The 20,760-nt window shown below is 42.9% G+C and overlaps 1 protein-coding gene across 1 annotated transcript; it reads right to left on the bottom strand.

Annotated features, from left to right (window-relative positions):
- Window positions 1-256: 256 nt before the first annotated feature.
- Window positions 257-18,097, bottom strand: LOC109888970 (isoaspartyl peptidase/L-asparaginase-like). The gene is made up of 7 exons (XM_031823545.1): window positions 17,967-18,097; window positions 17,329-17,517; window positions 12,432-12,574; window positions 11,845-12,002; window positions 11,556-11,677; window positions 852-962; window positions 257-731 (listed from the first exon to the last, which is right to left on the bottom strand). The coding sequence occupies exons 2-7, from the start codon at window positions 17,513-17,515 to the stop codon at window positions 517-519; spliced, it is 936 nt and encodes a 311-aa protein (XP_031679405.1). The 5' UTR covers window positions 17,516-17,517; window positions 17,967-18,097; the 3' UTR covers window positions 257-516.
- Between the last annotated feature and the right edge of the window lie 2,663 nt (window positions 18,098-20,760).

The following is a 20,760-nucleotide window of genomic DNA, read 5'->3' as shown; positions in this document are numbered from 1 at the left end:
GAGATCCGACAGAAACCAGCCAAAGCAAATTGATGTAAAATAACCGTTAGACAATATCTTGATGTTCTGCACCATCTAGTGGAGTAAACCGAGTGGCACATGACCTTTGCCAGCAGGCCACAGTACATGTAAGGGACACACACTCCACGTGTCAACTTTGTGTGTAACTCTCTGCTAGTATTTATGCATGTCATGACCAACCATGGCTGTTAAGGACTCCAAATGAGGCACTGAAAACCCCTCAAAGGACAGCCTGTTTGTTTTTAAAACACACTTTATTCCTTCATAGTTACATTTGGCAGTTGATCAACACTTTCCAAATACTGGCTCTAGATATGAGCATTGATCTGAGGATTAGACAAAATGGAAATAATACTGATTGCTAAAAACACAGTTATGGTAAGAGTCTAGTGGATGGAAAATGTTAAATTCAGTGCGTTCTATGGATTGTTTACCTATGCTTGTTAGTAGGGTTTCCTTTAGACTCTCTCAACATACGTGGACCTGAAGTGTGTGTTAGTAGGGGTCGTCTATGTTCTGTGTGAAGTGTTCTCCAGTGTTCAGGCCATAGTGGAGTGTTTGTTGCTGGGCTGCAGCCCAGGCCATCTGCAAGCTGCTGAAGCGGACAGACCATTCACCCTGGTGGTCTACCACCAATACTCCCCCCAGACCTCCCACCCTGTCCTTCATATAGGCCAGGGCCTCGTCTGCTGCTGCCTCCGCGCTGCATCCTGCAGGGGACACACCAGGGAGGGAGGATGAATGGATGGATTGATGCATGGATGAGATTATCAATGGATGGAGTTACTGATTGACATGCAATCTTTTTTTTCATAAATCGTGTGTGTTACCTTGCTCCATGTGGAACAGGATGAGTCTAGCCAGAGTGACCTTCATGATGGCTTCACCCTCGCCCGTCGAGGACACTGCTCCAACCCTGTTATCAGCATAACCCCCACACCCTGAAACACATACACACTGCTTTTCACACACTATAAGAGTGAAACATCTACTACATGTATTGACTTTCATGTGGTCTTAAAGCCTTTTGGAATACTTGAAAAATCAGTCTTCCGTAATGAATTACCAATCTGACAACTGGATTAGTAGAAGCGGTGTGGAAACCTTTTCTAGCCTTGATAGCGTGGCATAGCTGTAACATACCTGGTTGTCTGAGGGTGCAGTTTCCACTCTGAGCCACTCGATGGCGAGGTAAACAATAGAATAGACTACATTTACAGAATGCTCTTTACAGGTACCAAAAAGAAAAGTTGTAAACAAACAGCGTATAAAAAAAATGCCCTGCACCTTTAAGGGTATTTTCTTGACAAGCCAGTCAGACAGTAACCTTTTTTGGTGCTCTCCCCTTGGGTGTCAGGTCAGTTTCCAAAAAAGAGAAGGGAAAAAAAACGTAATATGGAAAAATATTGTATCTATATGGAAAATACATTGGATTTGAAAAAAGTAATCAACATAAACTGTTCTGAGAACATTGAAATTTCAACCACAGATTTATGATACCAATTTTCAACATAGACAAACCTTGTATAAAATGTTGAATTTTACCTTTGAAACAATGTCAGATCTTCAACATTATACACACCATTAGAATAAAACAAAAAAAACAACAGTAGGCTGGGCAGCACGTCCTACTGAAGAGTTGATCTACAAGAATAGGACTAAATCAAATCAATCTTTATTTAAAAGGGAATTTAAAGTTTGATTAGATTAAGTCCTATTCTTTAGCTTTGGTTTTGGTTGAGATGGAGACGTGAATCCAACATATCAATTATTCATTTGTAGACAAACTGGAATTAAAGCCAGACTAAATCAATGGCACAAAATATATACACTGCTCAAAAAAATAAAGGGAACAATAAAATAACACATCCTAACCCTGAATGAATGAAATATTCTTCTTAAATACTTTTTTATTTACATAGTTGAATGTGCTGACAACAAAATCACACAAAAATGATCAATGGAAATCAAATCTATCAACCCATGGAGGTCTGGATTTGGAGTCACACTCAAAAGTGGAAAACCACACTACAGGCTGATCCAACTTTGATGTAAGGTCCTTAAAACAAGTCCAAATGAGGCTCAGTAGTGTGTGTGGCCTCCACGTGCCTGTATGACCTCCCTACAATGCCTGGGAATGCTCCTGATGAGATGGCGGATGGTCTTCTGAGGGATTTCCTCCCAGACCTGGACTAAAGCATCCGCCAACTCCTGGACAGTCTGTGGTGCAACGTGGCGTTGGTGGATGGAGCGAGACATGATGTCCCAGATGTGCTCAATTGGATTCAGGTCTGGGTAACGGGCGGGCCAGTCCATAGCATCAATGCCTTCCTCTTGCAGGAACTGCTGACACACTCCAGCCACATGAGGTCTAGCATTGTCTTGCATTAGGAGGAACCCAGGGCCAACCGCACCAGCATATGGACTCACAAGGGGTCTGAGGATCTCATCTCGGTACCTAATGGCAGTCAGGCTACCTCTGGCGAGCACATGGAGGGCTGTGCGGCCCCTCAAAGAAATGCCACACCACACCATGACTGACCCACCGCCAAACCGGTCATGCTGGAGGATGTTGCAGGCAGCAGAACGTTCTCCACGGGGTCTCCAGACTCTGTCACATGTGCTCAGTGTGAACCTGCTTTCATCTGTGAAGAGCACAGGGCGCAAGTGGCGGATTTGCCAATCTTGGTGTTCTCTGGCAAATGCCAAACGTCCTGCACGGTGTTGGGCTGTAAGCACAACCCACACCTGTGGTCATCGGGCCCTCAAACCACCCTCATGGAGTCTTTTTATGACCGTTTGAGAAGACACATGCACATTTGTGGCCTGCTGGAGGTCATTTAGCAGGGCTCTGGCAGTGCTCCTCCTGCTCCTCCTTGCACAAAGGCGGAGGTAGCGGTCCTGCTGCTGGGTTGTTGCCCTCCTACGGCCTCCTCCACGTCTCCTGATGTACTGGCCTGACTCCTGGTAGCGCCTCCATGCTCTGGACACTACGCTGACAGACACAGCAAACCTTCTTGCCACAGCTTGCATTGATGTGACATCCTGGATGAGCTGCACTACCTGAGCCACTTGTGTGGGTTGTAGACTCTGTCTCATGCTACCACTAGAGTGAAAGCACCGCCAGCCTTCAAAAGTGACCAAAACATCAGCCAGGAAGCATAGGAACTGAGAAGTGGTCTGTGGTCACCACCTGCAGAACCACTCCTTTATTGGGGGTGTCTTGCTAATTGCCTATAATTTCCACCTGTTGTCTATTTAATTTGCACAACAGCATGTGAAATGTATTGTCAATCAGTTTTGCTTCCTAAGTGGACAGTTTGATTTCACAGAAGTGTGATTGACTTGGAGTTACATTGTGTTGTTTAAGTGTTCCCTTTATTTTTTTGAGCAGTGTATATCTCCTTCATATGTTGATATTTGGTTGCGGTACACTTTTACAATACAGTAAATAGACTTAACTGGTCGACAAGTTAACAAATTAGATGTTGGATTCACATCTACAACTGTACCAAAATACAATTTAAAGAATAGGATTAAGAATATTTGAAACGTTTTAATCAAAATGTTTTAATAAATTAGGTCCACTATTGCTCTAATGGATTAATACCATTCGCCATTCACAAAGGTTCATTTAGGAGAGATGGGAATGCAGCACTAATTGAACTTTTATTTTACAAAAAAAAAAGTGTTCTCACTATCGCCCCCTTTGATAAACACAGGTATTAAACGGTTTTCCAAAATTATGTTGCGATGGAAATTCTCTTTGTGTGTATCAGATCGTAAGTTTAGCACAATGCTGCTTTGTAATGACCTGTCTTGGTTGGGTTCATGTGAGTGACAGATTGACTACACAAAGGAGTAAACCATAGTATCACTCATAAGCAATTTGTCAGTACACCCAGAACAATGATCTGGGAACTTAAAGGAGTATTACAATATCTCAGTTTCAAGGTAAGAAGCCTGGTGGGGTGTCAGTCAGTCACATGTAGGAACCAACCATGCTTATATGACTTGTTTGTGTAGCAGTATAATACAACTGAAAGAAAATCCCCCCCTTTGGAGTTTCATCAGGCTTGTATTGAGTTAGTGAACCTCTCCAGTAATGATAATAAAGTTTGCTTCATTTACTGTGATTTGACTCCTTAGTGGTGAATTTCCACAACATTGTCGTCCCGTCTCGAGGCTTCCTTACCAAAATTGGTCCACAAGGGCCAAAGCTGGATTGTGAAAAAGTGCTTATACTCGGGTAACCTCCGTCACCTACTACATATCTTAGATGCCTCATCAGAAACAGCTCCTTGGCCTGCATTATCTCTCGATGCAGAAAAAGCTTAATAGACGAGAATGGTCATACAGTGCCTTCGGAAAGTATTCAGACCATTTGACTTTTACACATTTTGTTATGTTTTAGACATTTTTGCAAATGTATTCAAAATAAAAACAGAAATACCCTATTTACATAAGTATTCAGCCCCTTTGCAATGAGACTCGAAATTGAACTCGGGTGCATCCTGTTTCCCTTGATCATGCTTGAGAAGTTTCTTCAACTTGACTGAAGTCCACCTGTGGTAAATTTAATTTATTGGACATGATTTGGAAAGGCACACACCTGTCTGTCTATATAAGATCCCACAGTTGACAGTGCATGTCAGAGCAAGAACTAAGCCATGAGCTCGAAGGAATTGTCCGTAGAGCTCAGAGACAGGATTGTGACGAGGCAAAGATCTTTCTGTAGCATTGAAGGTCCCTAAGAGCACAGAGACCTCCATCATTCTTAAATGGAAGAAGTTTGGAACCACCAAAACCCTTCGTAAAGCTGGCCGCCTGGCCAAACTGAGCAATCAGGGGAGAAGGGCCTTGGCCAGGGAGGTGACCAAGAACCTGATGGTAACTCTGCCAGAGCTCTAGAGTTCCTTCGTGGAGATGAGAGAAGCTTCAAGAAGGAAAAACATCTCTGGAGCACTCCATCAATCAGGCCTTCATGGTAGAATGGCCAGACAGAAGTCTTCCAAAAGGCACCTAATCACTCTCAGACCATGAGAAACAAGATTCTCTGGTCTGATAAAACCAAGATTGAACGTTTTGGCCTGAATGCCAAGCATCACACCTGGAAGAAACCGGGCACCATCCCTACGGTGGAGCGTAGGGGCAGATTCATGCTGTGGGGATGTTTTTCAGTAGCAGGGACTGGGAGACTAGTCAGGATCGAGGCAAAAATTAACGGAGCAAAGTAGAGAGAGATCATTGATGAAAAACCGCTCCAGGGCACTCAGGTCCGCAGACTGGGGCGAATGTTCACCTTCAAACAGTACAACGACCCTAAGCACACAGCCAAGACAATGCAGGAATGGCTTTGGGACAAGTCTCTGATTGTCCTTGAGTGGCCCAGACAGAGCCTGGAATTGAACCCAGACAGAGCCTGGAATTGAACCCAATCGAACATCTCTGGAGATACCTAAAAATACAGTGCCTTGCGAAAGTATTCGGCCCCCTTGAACTTTGCGACCTTTTGCCACATTTCAGGCTTCAAACATAAAGATATAAAACTGTATTTTTTTGTGAAGAATCAACAACAAGTGGGACACAATCATGAAGTGGAACGACATTTATTGGATATTTCAAACTTTTTTAACATATCAAAAACTGAAAAATTGGGCGTGCAAAATTATTCAGCCCCTTTACTTTCAGTGCAGCAAACTCTCTCCAGAAGTTCAGTGAGGATCTCTGAATGATCCAATGTTGACCTAAATGACTAATGATGATAAATACAATCCACCTGTGTGTAATCAAGTCTCCGTATAAATGCACCTGCACTGTGATAGTCTCAGAGGTCCGTTAAAAGCGCAGAGAGCATCATGAAGAACAAGGAACATACCAGGCAGGTCCGAGATACTGTTGTGAAGAAGTTTAAAGCCGGATTTGGATACAAAAAGATTTCCCAAGCTTTAAACATCCCAAGGAGCACTGTGCAAGCGATAATATTGAAATGGAAGGACTATCAGACCACTGCAAATCTACCAAGACCTGGCCGTCCCTCTAAACTTTCAGCTCATACAAGGAGAAGACTGATCAGAGATGCAGCCAAGAGGCCCATGATCACTCTGGATGAACTGCAGAGATCTACAGCTGAAGTGGGAGACTCTGTCCATAGGACAACAATCAGTCGTATATTGCACAAATCTGGCCTTTATGGAAGAGTGGCAAGAAGAAAGCCATTTCTTAAAGATTTCCATAAAAAGTGTCGTTTAAAGTTTGCCACAAGCTGCCTGGGAGACACACCAAACATGTGGAAGAAGGTGCTCTGGTCAGATAAAACCAAAATTGAACTTTTTGGCAACAATGCAAAACGTTATGTTTGGCGTAAAAGCAACACAGCTCATCACCCTGAACACACCATCCCCACTGTCAAACATGGTGGTGGCAGCATCATGGTTTGGGCCTGCTTTTCTTCAGCAGGGACAGGGAAGATGGTTAAAATTGATGGGAAGATGGATGGAGCCAAATGCAGGACCATTCTGGAAGAAAACCTGATGGAGTCTGCAAAAGACCTGAGACTGGGACGGAGATTTGTCTTCCAACAAGACAATGATCCAAAACATAAAGCAAAATCTACAATGGAATGGTTCAAAAATAAACGTATCCAGGTGTTAGAATGGCCAAGTCAAAGTCCAGACCTGAATCCAATCGAGAATCTGTGGAAAGAACTGAAAACTGCTGTTCACAAATGCTCTCCATCCAACCTCACTGAGCTCGAGCTGTTTTGCAAGGAGGAATGGGAAAACATTTCAGTCTCTCGGTGTGCAAAACTGATAGAGACATACCCCAAGCGACTTACAGCTGTAATCGCAGCAAAAGGTGGCGCTACAAAGTATTAACTTAAGGGGGCTGAATAATTTTGCACGCCCAATTTTTCAGTTTTTGATTTGTTAAAAAAGTTTGAAATATACAATAAATGTCGTTCCACTTCATGATTGTGTCCCACTTGTTGTTGATTCTTCACAAAAAAATACAGTTTTATATCTTTATGTTTGAAGCCTGAAATGTGGCAAAAGGTCGCAAAGTTCAAGGGGGCCGAATACTTTCGCAAGGCACTGCAGCTGTGCAGCAACGCTCCACATCCAACCTGACAGAGCTTGAGAGGATCTGTAGAGAAGAATGGGAGAAACCCCAAATACAGGTGTACCAAGCATGTAGGGTCATACCCAAGAATACTCGATGCCTTAGTAGCTGCCAAAGGTGCTTCAACAAAGTACTGAGTAAAGGTTCTGAATACTAATGTAAATGAGATATTTCAGTTTGTTTTATTTTATACAAATTAGCAAACATTTCTAAAAATCTGTTTTTGCTTCGTCGTTATGGGGTATTGTGTGTAGATTGATGAGGGGGGGGGGATGTCATCCATTTTAGAATAAGGCTGTAACATAACAAAATATGGAAAACGTCAAGGGGTATGAACTTTCTGAACGCACTGTATCTCTGGTCGGTCTTGGAACATATGGGAATTGGCGCCAATTTCATTAATATGATTAAAATAATATATGCCGATCCCTAGCCATAGTTCTAACAGGCAATATCCACTCTGCTCCTTTCAGAATCACTAGAAATAACAGACAAGGCGATCCAATTTCACCTGTGCTTATCGTATTATCCATGCAACCCCTGGCTGAGGCAATATGCCAAATTATAGGGAATAACACCAATTTCCATCAAATCTACTGATCACTTCATCTCATTGTACGTGGATGATATTTTACTATATCTAGACAATGCATCTCAATCGCTTCCAAACGCATTGATGACCATAGATTAATTTGACAGATTTTGATGAAGCTGAATTTATCTAACCAAATCAGCAATAGTGCCTCTCAAGACCCAATGTAAGACTCCATCTCTACCAGTGGTGGTCAGTCACCTTATTTGTATTACAGCATATTGGATGACTCTCATTCATATTCCATTCACCCACTTCAATGTAACAGCGATAGGTTTAGGCTACTACATGATACTTGATTTTTCCATATTCCCATCATGAGGTTGCTACAACCTAGCCTATGAATAAAAGTTTACAACTTAGGTGCACACAGGTCGAGAGACACATTTGAGGTAACAGACAGTGACACAGACAGTGACATGCAATACCGCCTTGCACACTCTTGCCTGCATCGAGCTGATATAGGGTGTAATCATTAGTCCAACAGTCGCAAACAAGAGTTTACATTGGACAAATTCAGGTATGTTTATCCCTGTTTTGTTCTGTACGCTTCAGTTTAAGAAACATTTCTCAGAATTGACGAAATGAATACACCCCTGATCACGCGTAAACACAGTTCACTTTCATAGCAGCCACGTCGTATTCCTCCTCACATCTATGCACTCGTCTTCTCACCTCTGCCCTTCGTTTGCAGACTTCAATGCACAACACATCAGCTGTACGTGACCAGGTGAAAAGAAATCTAAGCCAAACCGCCACACACAGCCTACATCATTTTCACCATATTAGCTAAAGTAATGTCATAGCTAATAGAACTAATGTGTTAGTAAACCCCACCACAACCATGCAGTAATGTTACAGCGTAACGTTCGTAAGCAGTTACACCGGTGGGCCCCGGTGGCAATAAATTAGTAATATCAACAGCATACATTGACTGGGAAGAGTTCCAGTGTTGTAAAGTCATAGCCAGCTAGCTAACATAGCATCCCCCTGTTTGAGCAGGGTGTTTCAGTAGGCTAAACTAGACAGCTGCATTTGCTAGCTAAGTAAATTAAACTGAAAAAGAAATTCTTCATTTTGGAAGAAATTATTTTGTTCAAAACTGTTCAACTGTTGTTCTCTCTCTTTGAGTAAACTACTCACAACATTTTATATACTGCAGTGCTAGCTAGCTGTAGCTTACGCTTTCAGTACTAGATTCATTCTCTGATCCTTTGATTGGGTGGACAACATGTCAGTTCATACTGAAATAGCTCTGATAGGCTGGAGGACATCCTCTGGAAGTTGTCATAATTACTGTATAAGTCTATGGAAGGGTGTGAGTACCATGAGCCTCCTAGGTTTTGTATTGAAGTCAATGTACCCAGAGCAGGACGGAAGCTAGCTGTCCTCCGGCTACACCAAGGTGCTACCCTATAGATTGCTGTTGAGGCTACTGTACACCTTATTTGCAAAAGTGTGTTTAAATCAAATATTATTTGATTTACAGTCAAAACTCACTACAGAGTTCCAAACTGCCTCTGGAAACAATGTCAGCACAAGAACTGTTCATCGGGAACTTCATGAAAATGGGTTTATTCATCTGGCAGTCCGACCAATGAATCTGGGTTTGGAGCCAATGCCAGGAGAACGCTACCTGCCCCAATGCATAGTGCCAACTGTAAAGTTTGGTGGAGGAGGAATAATGGTCTGGGGCTATTTTTCATGGTTCGTGCTAGGCCCCTTAGTTCCAGTGAAGGGAAATATTAATGCTACACCATATAATGACATTCTAGACGATTCTGTGCTTCCAACTTTGTGGCAACAGTTTGGGAAAGGCCCTTTCCTGTTCCAGCATGACAATGCCGTAGTGCACAAAATAAGTTCCATACAAAAAAATGGTTTGTCGAGATCGGTGTGGAAGAACTTGACTGGCCTGCACAGAGCCCTGAACTCAACCCCATCGAACACCTTTGGGATGAATTGGAACGGCAACTGCGGAGGAGGAGGCTATTATAGCAGCAATGCCCGTGATTTTGGAATTAGATGTTCGACGAGCAGTTGTCCACATACTTTTGGTCATGTAGTGTATATATACAGCTTTTGGAAAGCACCATATTCTGACCTATCCATTAAAGTATGTTCGACATATCTATTTGAATCTGAACGACCCTTTAACTGGAATACAATATGGACAAATATGACCTTGGCATCCCATAATCCAAACCATCAATTTATCGATTTTAAGTGTGTTCACATTTAACACAGAGGAAACGTTTTACGATAAAATTGGCCCCAACTCCCAACTGATCACTGTGTTCTCTAAATCAGGTAGGCACATTTCCAGGGGAGTCCCTTGCAGTTAAATGCTTCTGGGGCAAAGTTACAAAATGTATTTCAAAGTGCATTATTTTATACTGTGTATTCAATGCTTTGCATCTAGTGTGTTACTTAACGATGACAGCCCCTTGAATCTCTCAATCTGAGAAGATTACTGCTGACAGGCAGCATTGCTACAAAATAAACAGGCTCATGGATGGGAAATGGGGGGTGAGTTGGGGATATCTTTGTTGGTTTCTTTTTTTGTACTTATAACCTCCCTGAGATTTAAAAAAAACTTTGAATGTAATCTCAACTGCAATTCAAAACTAAACCAAAATCTGTCATTGTTCTTCCATTGGAATTTGGTTGTGCTTTTAATTGGTTGAAAGCATAGTAATACCACATTGGCAATTCAATCTTCTGGTTGTCTTTTTGAGAGGGTGAATAAAGGTTGACATCTCATTGATCACTGCTCAACCAAATATTGCCCACATTTCCACATTGAAATGACGTGATGTGCCCAGTGGGAAGGGCCAACGGGGGTAGGAGATGTCCTAGTCAAGTTAATGTGTGCCTCAGTTCAACCCGTGAGACACTTTGGTGTGCCAACTTATTTATACTACTGTGTTTGTGAAGTTCATGCATGCTTCCTACCTTTGTATATGGACCATACTTCCTAATTAACATTTTTATAAAAAGGTCATGTTAACGGACACAATCTCATAGAACAGAACATATAAGATCTCCTAAACCTGTGTTAACCTCAGAACTTATTTTTTGGCCTTCATCCCAAAACCCAATTCTTTCCCCCACAGGAATGACCAGAGGTAGAAATTGCCAACTAATTTCATTTTTTTACGACTACAAGCTGGCGAGCTCTACATGCATATCTGTACATTTACTGGCCTATTTAACCTTTTAAGTTACTTTTCTCTTTACAAAAAACACACTTCACTCAACTCACACAAAGTTGTGTATTGAATGCAGTGGTTGGTTAGTTAGTGGTGACATAACCATATTTATAATATCTGCCTGGTTCTAACCGGACAACCTGTGGTGGGTTACCAACTCTACAGTCAGCACTCAGTGTATATAGCAGGCGAGGGCTCAGAACGGTTCCAGGTAGCCCTTACGTTTGTAAACTAGTGATCTATGAAACTCTTGACAGCGATTCACTTCTAAAGGCATGTCAGTGAATGGGGATATTTGGGTGAATTGCATAGCTGATCATTGATAGTTTACCAGCATCACTGATTAACATGAGAACATTTCTCACCATGAGACTCCACTTACCACTTCTTCAATTACATTCAAGTAAGATTGTTTAACCCCTGTTCTGTGTATGTTCATATGTTGTGTACGTACTGTATGCCTGTGCCTCTGCACTTTTATGAAGCAATCTATGAGTGTGAGGTAGCTGTGTGTGTTGTTCAGACTGCTGGCTGTAATAATCTCCATAGTCAAATATTAACCCAGCAGGTCGTAAGTGAGTGGCTCCACATCACCACACATTCCTCACCGATACATGCTGTGTCCCCCACCCTGCCCTCCATCTTGTTCAGCAAGCCACCGGTGGAGGTGGCACAGGCTATGTTCCCCTCTGCATCCACCGCCACCGCCCCTACCGTACCCATCTTCCCCCTGTGACAGACAGGGGGAAGATTAAAAATATCATTAACATCTATCATACCATGCTATGTTCAATCATGTCACATTATCATACATCTCATCATGTTACAATCCATTTCAATATCTACCTAATGTATTCAACTCTATGGTATGAAATATCATGTCATGCTTTATCTTACATCTGGCACTCCACCGGGTTGGCATCAGCTGCCAGGTTCTTCTTCTTCCAGCACATACGGGCATACTCTGTGATCAGTGATTCCTCTGGCACCTCGGGAACACCCATCGACCGGGCAAACTGACTGGCACCCTCTCCAGTCAGACACAGATGGCTCGTCTGCAATGGGTAACGGGCTCATTCAATGGGGAACAATGTTCAATATGTAGAGAATATACTGTACCTCACTTGCTTACGTGTGAGAGAGCGCTGTGGGAAAGTGCGCCGGGTTTCAATAAACAGATAACGCAACACCTGACGGCACAATGCCTCTCCCCTATTTGACCTAGATAGTTTCTGTGTATGCATTGATATGTAGGCTACATGTGCCTTTAGATAAAAAAAAACCTTTGATGTAGTTCTGTCCTTGTCCATTAATATTCTGTATTATATCATTATTATGATTCATGTGGACCCCAGGAATAGTAGCTGCTTCTTTTGCAACAGCTAATGGGGATCCTAATAAAATACCAAACACCCTGAACTGCTGTATGATCAACACTTTGTCTAAGCAAAGTGTGTGTGCCTGTGTGTGTGTGTGTACAGTACCTTGTCCATGACCAGTCTGGCCAGTTGGACAGGATTGGCCACTTTTCTGACCGCAGAGACAGCTCCGCTGGCCAGATATCTCCCGTCCATCACGATGGCGTCCATCTCCACCTCACCCTTAGCGTTCAACACCGAGCCTAGCCCTGATGCATGCAGAGATACAAGAGGACACAGATACATGTCTTCAGATTATGGCACCGACGGAGATGGCAGCATCGCGACGAGCTCTTCAGCAACTCTGCAGTATTTTGTTTGTTTATGTACTATCGTTTACTTTATTAGCTCAGGAATTGTTGTGTCATTACATACAGCCGGGGAGAACTACTGGATATTAGAGTGGTGGTAACTCACCAGAACTACCATCATTACGACCAAGATTACGACTTCCCTGGAGCAGATCCCATGATTATTCTCCCGAGAGCAATCAAACTTATTCCAGAGGCCACCCCAAAACAACGCCGGCGAAGGAGAGGTACTCGAGGCGGTCTTCTAGTCCGACTCAGGATGCGTGCACACCATCCACCGCACCAGAGTATTTTACTCGCTAATGTCCAATCTCTGGATAATAAAGTATGCAAACTGGAAACCACATATCCTGAGGCTGCATTTATTGTAGCTGGGGATTTTAACAAAGCAAATATTAGGAAAAGGCTCCCTAAATTCTATCAACATATTGATTGTTGTACTCGCGCTGCTAAAACCCTCGACCATTGCTATACTATCTTCCAGAATGCATATAAGGCCCTCCCCCGCCCCCCATGCCATCTTGATCCTCCCCTCCTATAGGCAGAAACTTAAACAGGAAGCACCCGTGGTGAGGACTATTCAACGCTGGTCTGACCAATCGGAATCCACACTTCAAGAATGTTTTGACCACGCAGATTGGGATATGTTCAGAGTAGCTTGAGAAAATATATACCGATATATACCGATATATACCGGCAAATATACCGATATGGTGAATAAGTTTGTCCAGAAGTGCATAGGAGATGTTGTATCTACTGTGACTATTAATGGGAGCATTCACACAAAACTGAAAGCACGAACCACCGCAAGAAGACTGGGAATATGGAAGAATACCCACAGTGTAGTTATTCCCTCCACAAAGCAATCAAGCAGGCTAAACGTCGGTATAGGGACAAAGTTGAGTCCCGGTTCAACGGCTCAGACACGAGACGCATGTGGCAGGATCTACAGACAATCACGGATTATAAAAGGAAAACCAGCCACGTCGTGGACACCGACGTCTTGCTTCCGGACAGGCTGAACACCTTCTTCGCTCGCTTTGAGGATAATACAGTGCCACTGACACGACCCGCTACCAAGAACTGTGGGTTCTCCTTTGGCGTGGCCGACATAAGACCTTTAAGCATGTTAACCCTCACAAGGCTGCCGGCCCAGATGGTATCCCTAGCCGTGTCCTCAGAGCATGCGCAGACCAGCTGGCTGGTGTGTTCACAGATATATTCAATCTCTCCATATCCCAGTCTGTTGGCCCCACATGCTTCAAGATGGCCACCATTGTCCCTATATCTAAGAAAGAAAAGGAAATTGAACTAAATGACTATCGCCCCGTAGCACTCACCTCTGTCATCATGAAGTGCTTTGAGAGTCAAGGATCATATCACCTCCACCTTACCTGTCACCCTAGAACCTCTTCAATTTCCTTACAGCCCCCAATAGATCCACAGACGATGCAATCGCCACAACACTGCACACTGCCCTGTGCTGCCCTGTCTGGACAAGAGGCATACCTATGTAAGAATGCTGTTAATTGACTATAGCTAAGCATTCAACACCATAGTACCCTCCAAGCTCATCATCAAGCTAAAGGCTCTGGGTCTGAAGCCCGCCCTGTGCAACTGGGTCCTGGACTTCCTGACGGGTCACCCCCAGGTGGTGAAGGTAGGAAACAACACCTCTTCGCTGATCCTCAACACCGGGGCCTCACAAGGGTGCGTGCTCGGCCCACTCCTGTACTCCCGGTTCACCCATGACTGCGTGGCCAAGCACGCCTCCAACTCAATCCTCAAGTTCGCTGATGACACAACAGTATTAGGCTTGATTACCAACAACGATGAGACAGCCTACAAGGAGGAGGTGAGGGCTCTGGGAGTGTGGTGCCAGAAAAATAACCTCTCACTCAATGTCAACAAAACTAAGGAGATGGTCATGGACTTCAGGAAAGAGCAGAGGGCGCACCCCCCTATTCACATTGATGGGACCGCAGCGGAAGATGGTGGATAGCTTCAAGTTTCTCGGCATACACATCACTGACAAACTGAATAGGTCTAACCAAACAGACAGTGTGGTGAAGAAGGCGCAACAACGCCTCTTCAACATTAGGAGGCTGAAGAAATTTGGCTTAACACCTAAAACACTCAAACTTTTACAGATGCACAATTGAGAGCATCCTGTCAGGCTGTATCACAACCGCAAAGCTCTCCAGGGCAAAATTCCCGCCCTCCTGGACCCCAACAGCACCCGATGCTATAGGGTGGCTAAAAAGATCATCAAGGACATGAACCACCCGAGCCACTGCCTGTTTACCCCGCTATCATCCAGAATGCGAGGTCAGTACAGGTGCATCAAGCTGGTACCGAGACTGAAAAACAGTTTCTATCTCAAGGCCATCAGATTGCTAAACAGCCATCACTAGCACATCAGGGACGGCTGCCTATAGACATAGATTAGGAATCACTGGACACTTTTAAAAATGGATCAATAGCCACTTTAATAATGTACCGTATCTAGCATTACTCATCTCATATGTATAAACTACACTCCACACTATTCTACGGTATCTTAGTCACTTTTAAATTGTGTTTACATATTGAATCACCCATTTCATGTACTGTATTCTATACTCCACCACTGACTGTTAAACAGTCATCTCCAGCACGTCAGAGGATGCTGCCTATAGACATAGAATAGGAATCACTGGCCACTAAGGAAATTAAACACTAGCCACTTTAATAATGTCTCTGTATCTTGCATTACTCATCTCATATGTATAAACTGTACTCTTAGTCACTTTGTTTGTAAATATTGCATCACCCAGCTCAAAAGTATACAGTTGAAGTCGGAAGTTTACATACACCTTAGCCAAATACATTTACTCAGCTTTTCATAATTCCTGACATTTAATCGAAGTAAAACATTCCCTGTTTTAGGTCAGTTAGGATCACCACTTGATTTTAAGAATGTGAAATGTCAGAATAATAGTAGAGAGAGGTTTATTTCAGCTTTTATTTCTTTCATCACAATTCCCAGTGGGTCAGAAGTTTACATACACTCAATTAGTATTAGGTAGCATTGGCTTTTAATCGTTTAACTTGGGTTGAACGTTTCGGGTTGCCTTCACAAGCTTCCCACAATAAGTTGGGTGAATTTTGGCCCATTCCTCCTGACAGAGCTGGTGTAACCGAGTCATGTTTGTAGGCCTCCTTGCTCGCACACGCTTTTTCAGTTCTGCCCACAAATTTTCTTTGGGATTGAGGTCAGGGCTTTGTGATGGCCACTCCAATACCTTGACTTTGATGTCCTTAAGCCATAACTTTGGAAGTATGCTTGGGGTCATTGTCCATTTGGAAGACCCATTTGCAATCATGCTTTAACTTGCTGGCTGATGTCTTGAGATGTTGCTTTTACACCTGCATTGCTTGCTGTTTGGGGTTTTAGGCTGGGTTTCTGTACAGCACTTTGAGATATCAGCTGATGTACAAAGCTTATACTTAGGTACTATTGTTTGTACAGATGAACGTGGTACCTACAGGTGTTTGGAAATTGCTCCCAAGGATGAACCAGACTTGTGGAGGTCTACAATTGTTTTTCTGAGTTCTTGGAGGATATCTTTAGATTTTCCCATGATGTCAAGCAAAGAGGCACTAAGTTTGAAGGTTGGCCTTGAAATACATCCACAGGTACACCAACAATTGACTCAAATGATGTCAATTAGAGCCTATCAGAAGCTTCTAAAGCCATGACATCATTTTCTGGAATTTTCCAAGCTGTTTAAAGGCAATTGTTGGAACAATTGTTGGAAATATTACTTGTGTCATGCAACTATAGTTTGTTAATAACAAGAAATTTGTGGAGTGGTTGAAAAATGAGTTTAAATGACTCCAACTTAAGTGTATGTAAACTTCCGGGTTCAATTGTATACTGTACGCTATACTATGCCACTATCTTTGTCCAATCCCGCTCTGATATATATGTTTATCTATTCTTTACTTAGATGTGTGTATTTTGAGTATATGTAGTGAAACTGTTATATATTACTGCACTGTTGGAGCTAAAAGCAGACGCATTTTGCTACACCCGCAATAACATCTGCTAAACACGTGTATGTTTATTGTAATTTGTACCTTTATTTAACTAGGCAAGTCAGTCAAGAACAAATTCTTATTTTCAATGACTGCCTAGGAACAGTGGGTTAACTGCCTGTTCAGGGGCAGAACGACAGGTTTGTACCTTGTCACCTCGGGGATATGAACTTGCAACCTTTCGGTTACCAGTCCAACACTCTAACCACCACATAACCCTGCCACCCCGGCATTTTATGTGACCAATAAAATGTGATATTCTTTATCAACCTTTCTTTATCCAGGTTAGTGTCATTGACAGTAAAATCTGGTAGCACTTCATTTTATGGTACAGTTTCTACTGGTGTTTAAAACAACAACAAACAAGTACAAGATAAATGAATAATTATTTGGTAATTCCATGTTAATATTGCGTAATTATTACCATGGAACCATGTACCAAGTAAATATAGGTGGAGCTATTTACCTTATCTGACCCTTAATGCTGATCTCAGAGGGGCCAGGTGGTTTTTCTCTGGCCATGTGACCTGGCTAGGAAAGACTCCAGGCCCTAGTCATGGTTGTGTGTTTACCTGCGCTGAAGTGGGGGTCATTCTCCAGCAGAGTGACGGCCTCCACCACAGCATCCATGGCACTGCCCTGCCCCTGGAGTTTGGAGTATCCCCCCCTGACTGCAGCCTGGACCCCAGCACAAGCCAGCTGCACACGCTCTTTAGGGATGATCCCCGCTCCCCCATGGACCACCAACACAGGCAACATGTCTGCCAGAGAGGCCCGGGAGAGAGAGATGGTAAGACAGTTACAGCGAATTAAAGAGGTTATACTAAAGAGGTTTAAAGAGGTTTGTGTTACACATGGGCTCCTGGGGATAGTTTCCACAGGTCCATCCATTAGCATTGAAACAGCGCTTACGTTTCATATTATAGTGTAGCCTACTCGATATAATTTAAACCAGTTGTCACCACAATTTGTGCAAAGGAATAATTAAATGCATCAGAAATGAATGAAGATGGACTTTAAGCTTAGACACGACCAAATGCATTCATGCAGCGCCGCCACAAAAAATTTAGCAATGGACACCAATCGGAATGTGTGTGAAAAATAACACTATTCAATTTTGACATAATATACATTTGTATACACACGGAGAGAATATGCACTGATCATTTTTGCTGAGAATTTTTTAAGAGTGTTTATATTTCTTACTTACCAGATAATCGGTCGATGTTCAGTTCTCGTCACCAGCACTTTTATTAACATATGTACTAGTCTCCCGTCATCAGCACTTCCTCTTCTTCGATGAGGTTTAACGGCGGTTGGCAACCAATAAATGTTGCAACCACGCCACCTCCTTGACTGGAGTAGAACTCCCTTATACTTTGCTTGAAAATATAAATAAATAAACAAATACCCTACCATCTAACACTACACTCACAAACAAATACAAATAACACCACCTACTCCACTATTTAAATATTTAAATATATTTAGTCCTAGCGTAGGCCAACAACCTGAAAGGATGGGACACCACCTACTTAACACACCCTGCAACTCTTCTGATGTCAAGTCTTGCACACCCAAATACCTCTGCAGCTGCCACCACAACCTCTATTTCCTGTGATTTACGTTCCATCCCTGGAGTACCGTTGATAACCATTGCTATAAATGCTAAAACTCCAATCTAACAGAAACATTTTTCACTTGTTGGTCTATCCCTCTGTACTGGTACAGATATACTGTACCCTTGACCCCATCTTCCTCTACTTTCTTCACTGCCTCAGCATATGACAACTTCTGCACTACTCTAACCCTGGAAACCTCAACCTGCCCCTCTCGCACAGGATATTTCTGATTCCCAGCCCAATGAGCTCCTCTACAATTAACACATACCACTACTTTCCCCAATGCTACACATTCCTTTGTCTCATGCCCTTCTGCACACTTCTCACACCTAGGAACCCCCCTCCTACACACTGCTGCTACATGCCCATAAGTTTGACACCTTTAACAACATAATGTGTTCGGCAGAAAAGCTCGTAAAGGATAACTTATATATCCTAACATCACTTTGTCGGGCAAAGAATCAACATCAAAACAAAAAAACAGACATGGACTCTTCTGTTTCACCACTCACCCCTCCCTGTCTGCGTGCTGTTCCAACCTGCCAGCAGCACAAACAATTACGTCACTTTCGTATGGTAATAATAACCCGTCAAAATAAAAGCTCCATTTCAAAACACTCCAATGTGGATAACTCATTCAAAATATATTTCATTTAAATAACTTATTGGGCCGACAAAAAAAGGCAACAATTAATTTATGACCGCCCCCCCCCCCCCCCACTGGTATGACAACTGGTGTGTTGAACATATTGTTCGTCCAGATATGGAATAAATCCAGGTTCTGTAATTATGCCTCTAGCATTGAGATGCAGTACCTTAGACATCTGCGCCACTCGGGAGCATGTGACAAATAAATTTGGATTTGATTTGAATATTGGGCTGTAGCGAGAACTCTCCTGTCTGAGCTAAAGTGGGGTGGACAATACTCAGAAGGGTCTCTACTAACCAAATGTGTCGTTGTTGATGGCCAGTGTGTCAGACATATCCAGCAGGACTTCGTTCTCCACCCCATCCACACTGTCCCCCTCCAAAACTAAGTATATTGGGTTAGTAGAGACCCTACTGAGTATTTTTCAAGCCAATTTGTAGGCTATCCCATGTACAGTCTCCTACTGCTAGGTGAACGGCAATTTAACCTGTGGCTCTACAGCAGTGGCGTCAAGATATCACCATATCAACATAAAAGTTATTTTTAAATTGCGTCTAAGTTACATGTTATTCGGGGCTAATAATTAACCCCAACATAAATTCTTATTCTTATTGTTCATTAGGCCTTTTGCTTGGAACATCTTATGTATCTTGTTGTTTTTAAAATGCTACCATGTGTTGCAAGGAAGCATTGTGTAAACCTAAATTAGAAACAGCCAAATGTTTAATTTTCAATCATCCCAGGTTACAGCGAAACTAGCCTATGCAGCACCCCTAAATATTGCACATTTGTAGGGTGACAGATTCCTAAATCAATGGTGTTAGTGGCCTGAACGTCAATAGTTGGTTGTCCAGTGAAAAGCTTCTATTATTGACCGGTATGTGCTGCCATCTGCTGGTAGGCTGATATTGTGTACGAATTGGGGCTGTTTCTTTGAAAACATGACTTTCTTGAAAGCTGGATAGCCTATGACATAAAATCCCCATTCGCTGCTACAAACCTAGACTTTCTTGGCATGGAATCGCCGCCGAATCTCGTCGCCGGCTGCTCACTGCACTGTCCGTGGTTCTGAAATGGGCTCATACACATTTTCATTGTACAGAAGATAGGCCTATAGAACAACCACCACAACACTCAATTTGTTTCTATATTATTCTGTTTCTGATGCCCTTGGACAAGTAGGTATCACTTTCTCACCCACAGAATGCATCTCTCCCCCTATTTCCAAAGTGAAGTTTAGGAAACAAACCAGCTGGTGAAAGGGTAGGAGAGCAGTCTTTTGACTGTCAGAGGAGAGGTTCTCTGTTTGTACTCATAGCAGTAATGTACAATGGGGGTATTGGCAGAGTGAGTGGCAGTGTTGACAGCCAAAGCACCTACCACACCTGTCCTGTCTCAATTAAATCTACCCTATTTCAGCAGATAACACATGGCATCATCTCTGAGTCTCCTTTACATCACCAGTACTGATTAGAGCAGCCTGGATTTTTGGTCCATTTTCAAAGCAGGCAGGGGAAGGACAGACTGGCAGAGGACACCACCTCAGACTATTGAGATCAAACATAATGGTTTAACCTGAATTTGTGAACCGACTACACCCCTACACTCCCGGAGATAAGGAGATCCGACACAAACCAACCAAAGCAAATTGATGTCAAATAACCGTTAGACAATATCTTGATGTTCTGCACCATCTAGTGGAGTAAACCGAGTGGCACATGACCTTTGCCAGC

The sequence above is a fragment of the Oncorhynchus kisutch genome, linkage group LG4, assembly GCF_002021735.2.
Source record: "Oncorhynchus kisutch isolate 150728-3 linkage group LG4, Okis_V2, whole genome shotgun sequence".
NCBI lineage: Eukaryota > Metazoa > Chordata > Actinopteri > Salmoniformes > Salmonidae > Oncorhynchus > Oncorhynchus kisutch.
This window is presented reverse-complemented; position numbering and strand designations above follow the sequence as displayed.

Excerpts from the sequence above, each read along its gene's own strand:
- LOC109888970 (XM_031823545.1), bottom strand. The coding sequence starts at position 17,515 with ATGTTGCCTGTGTTGGTGGTCCATGGGGGAGCGGGGATCATCCCTAAA. Across the intron at positions 12,575-17,328 it reads TGACCCCCACTTCAGCGCAG|GGCTAGGCTCGGTGTTGAAC; the intron begins GTAAACACACAA and ends TGCATGCATCAG. Across the intron at positions 963-11,555 it reads GGGGGACACAGCATGTATCG|GGTGTGGGGGTTATGCTGAT; the intron begins GTGAGGAATGTG and ends TATGTGTTTCAG.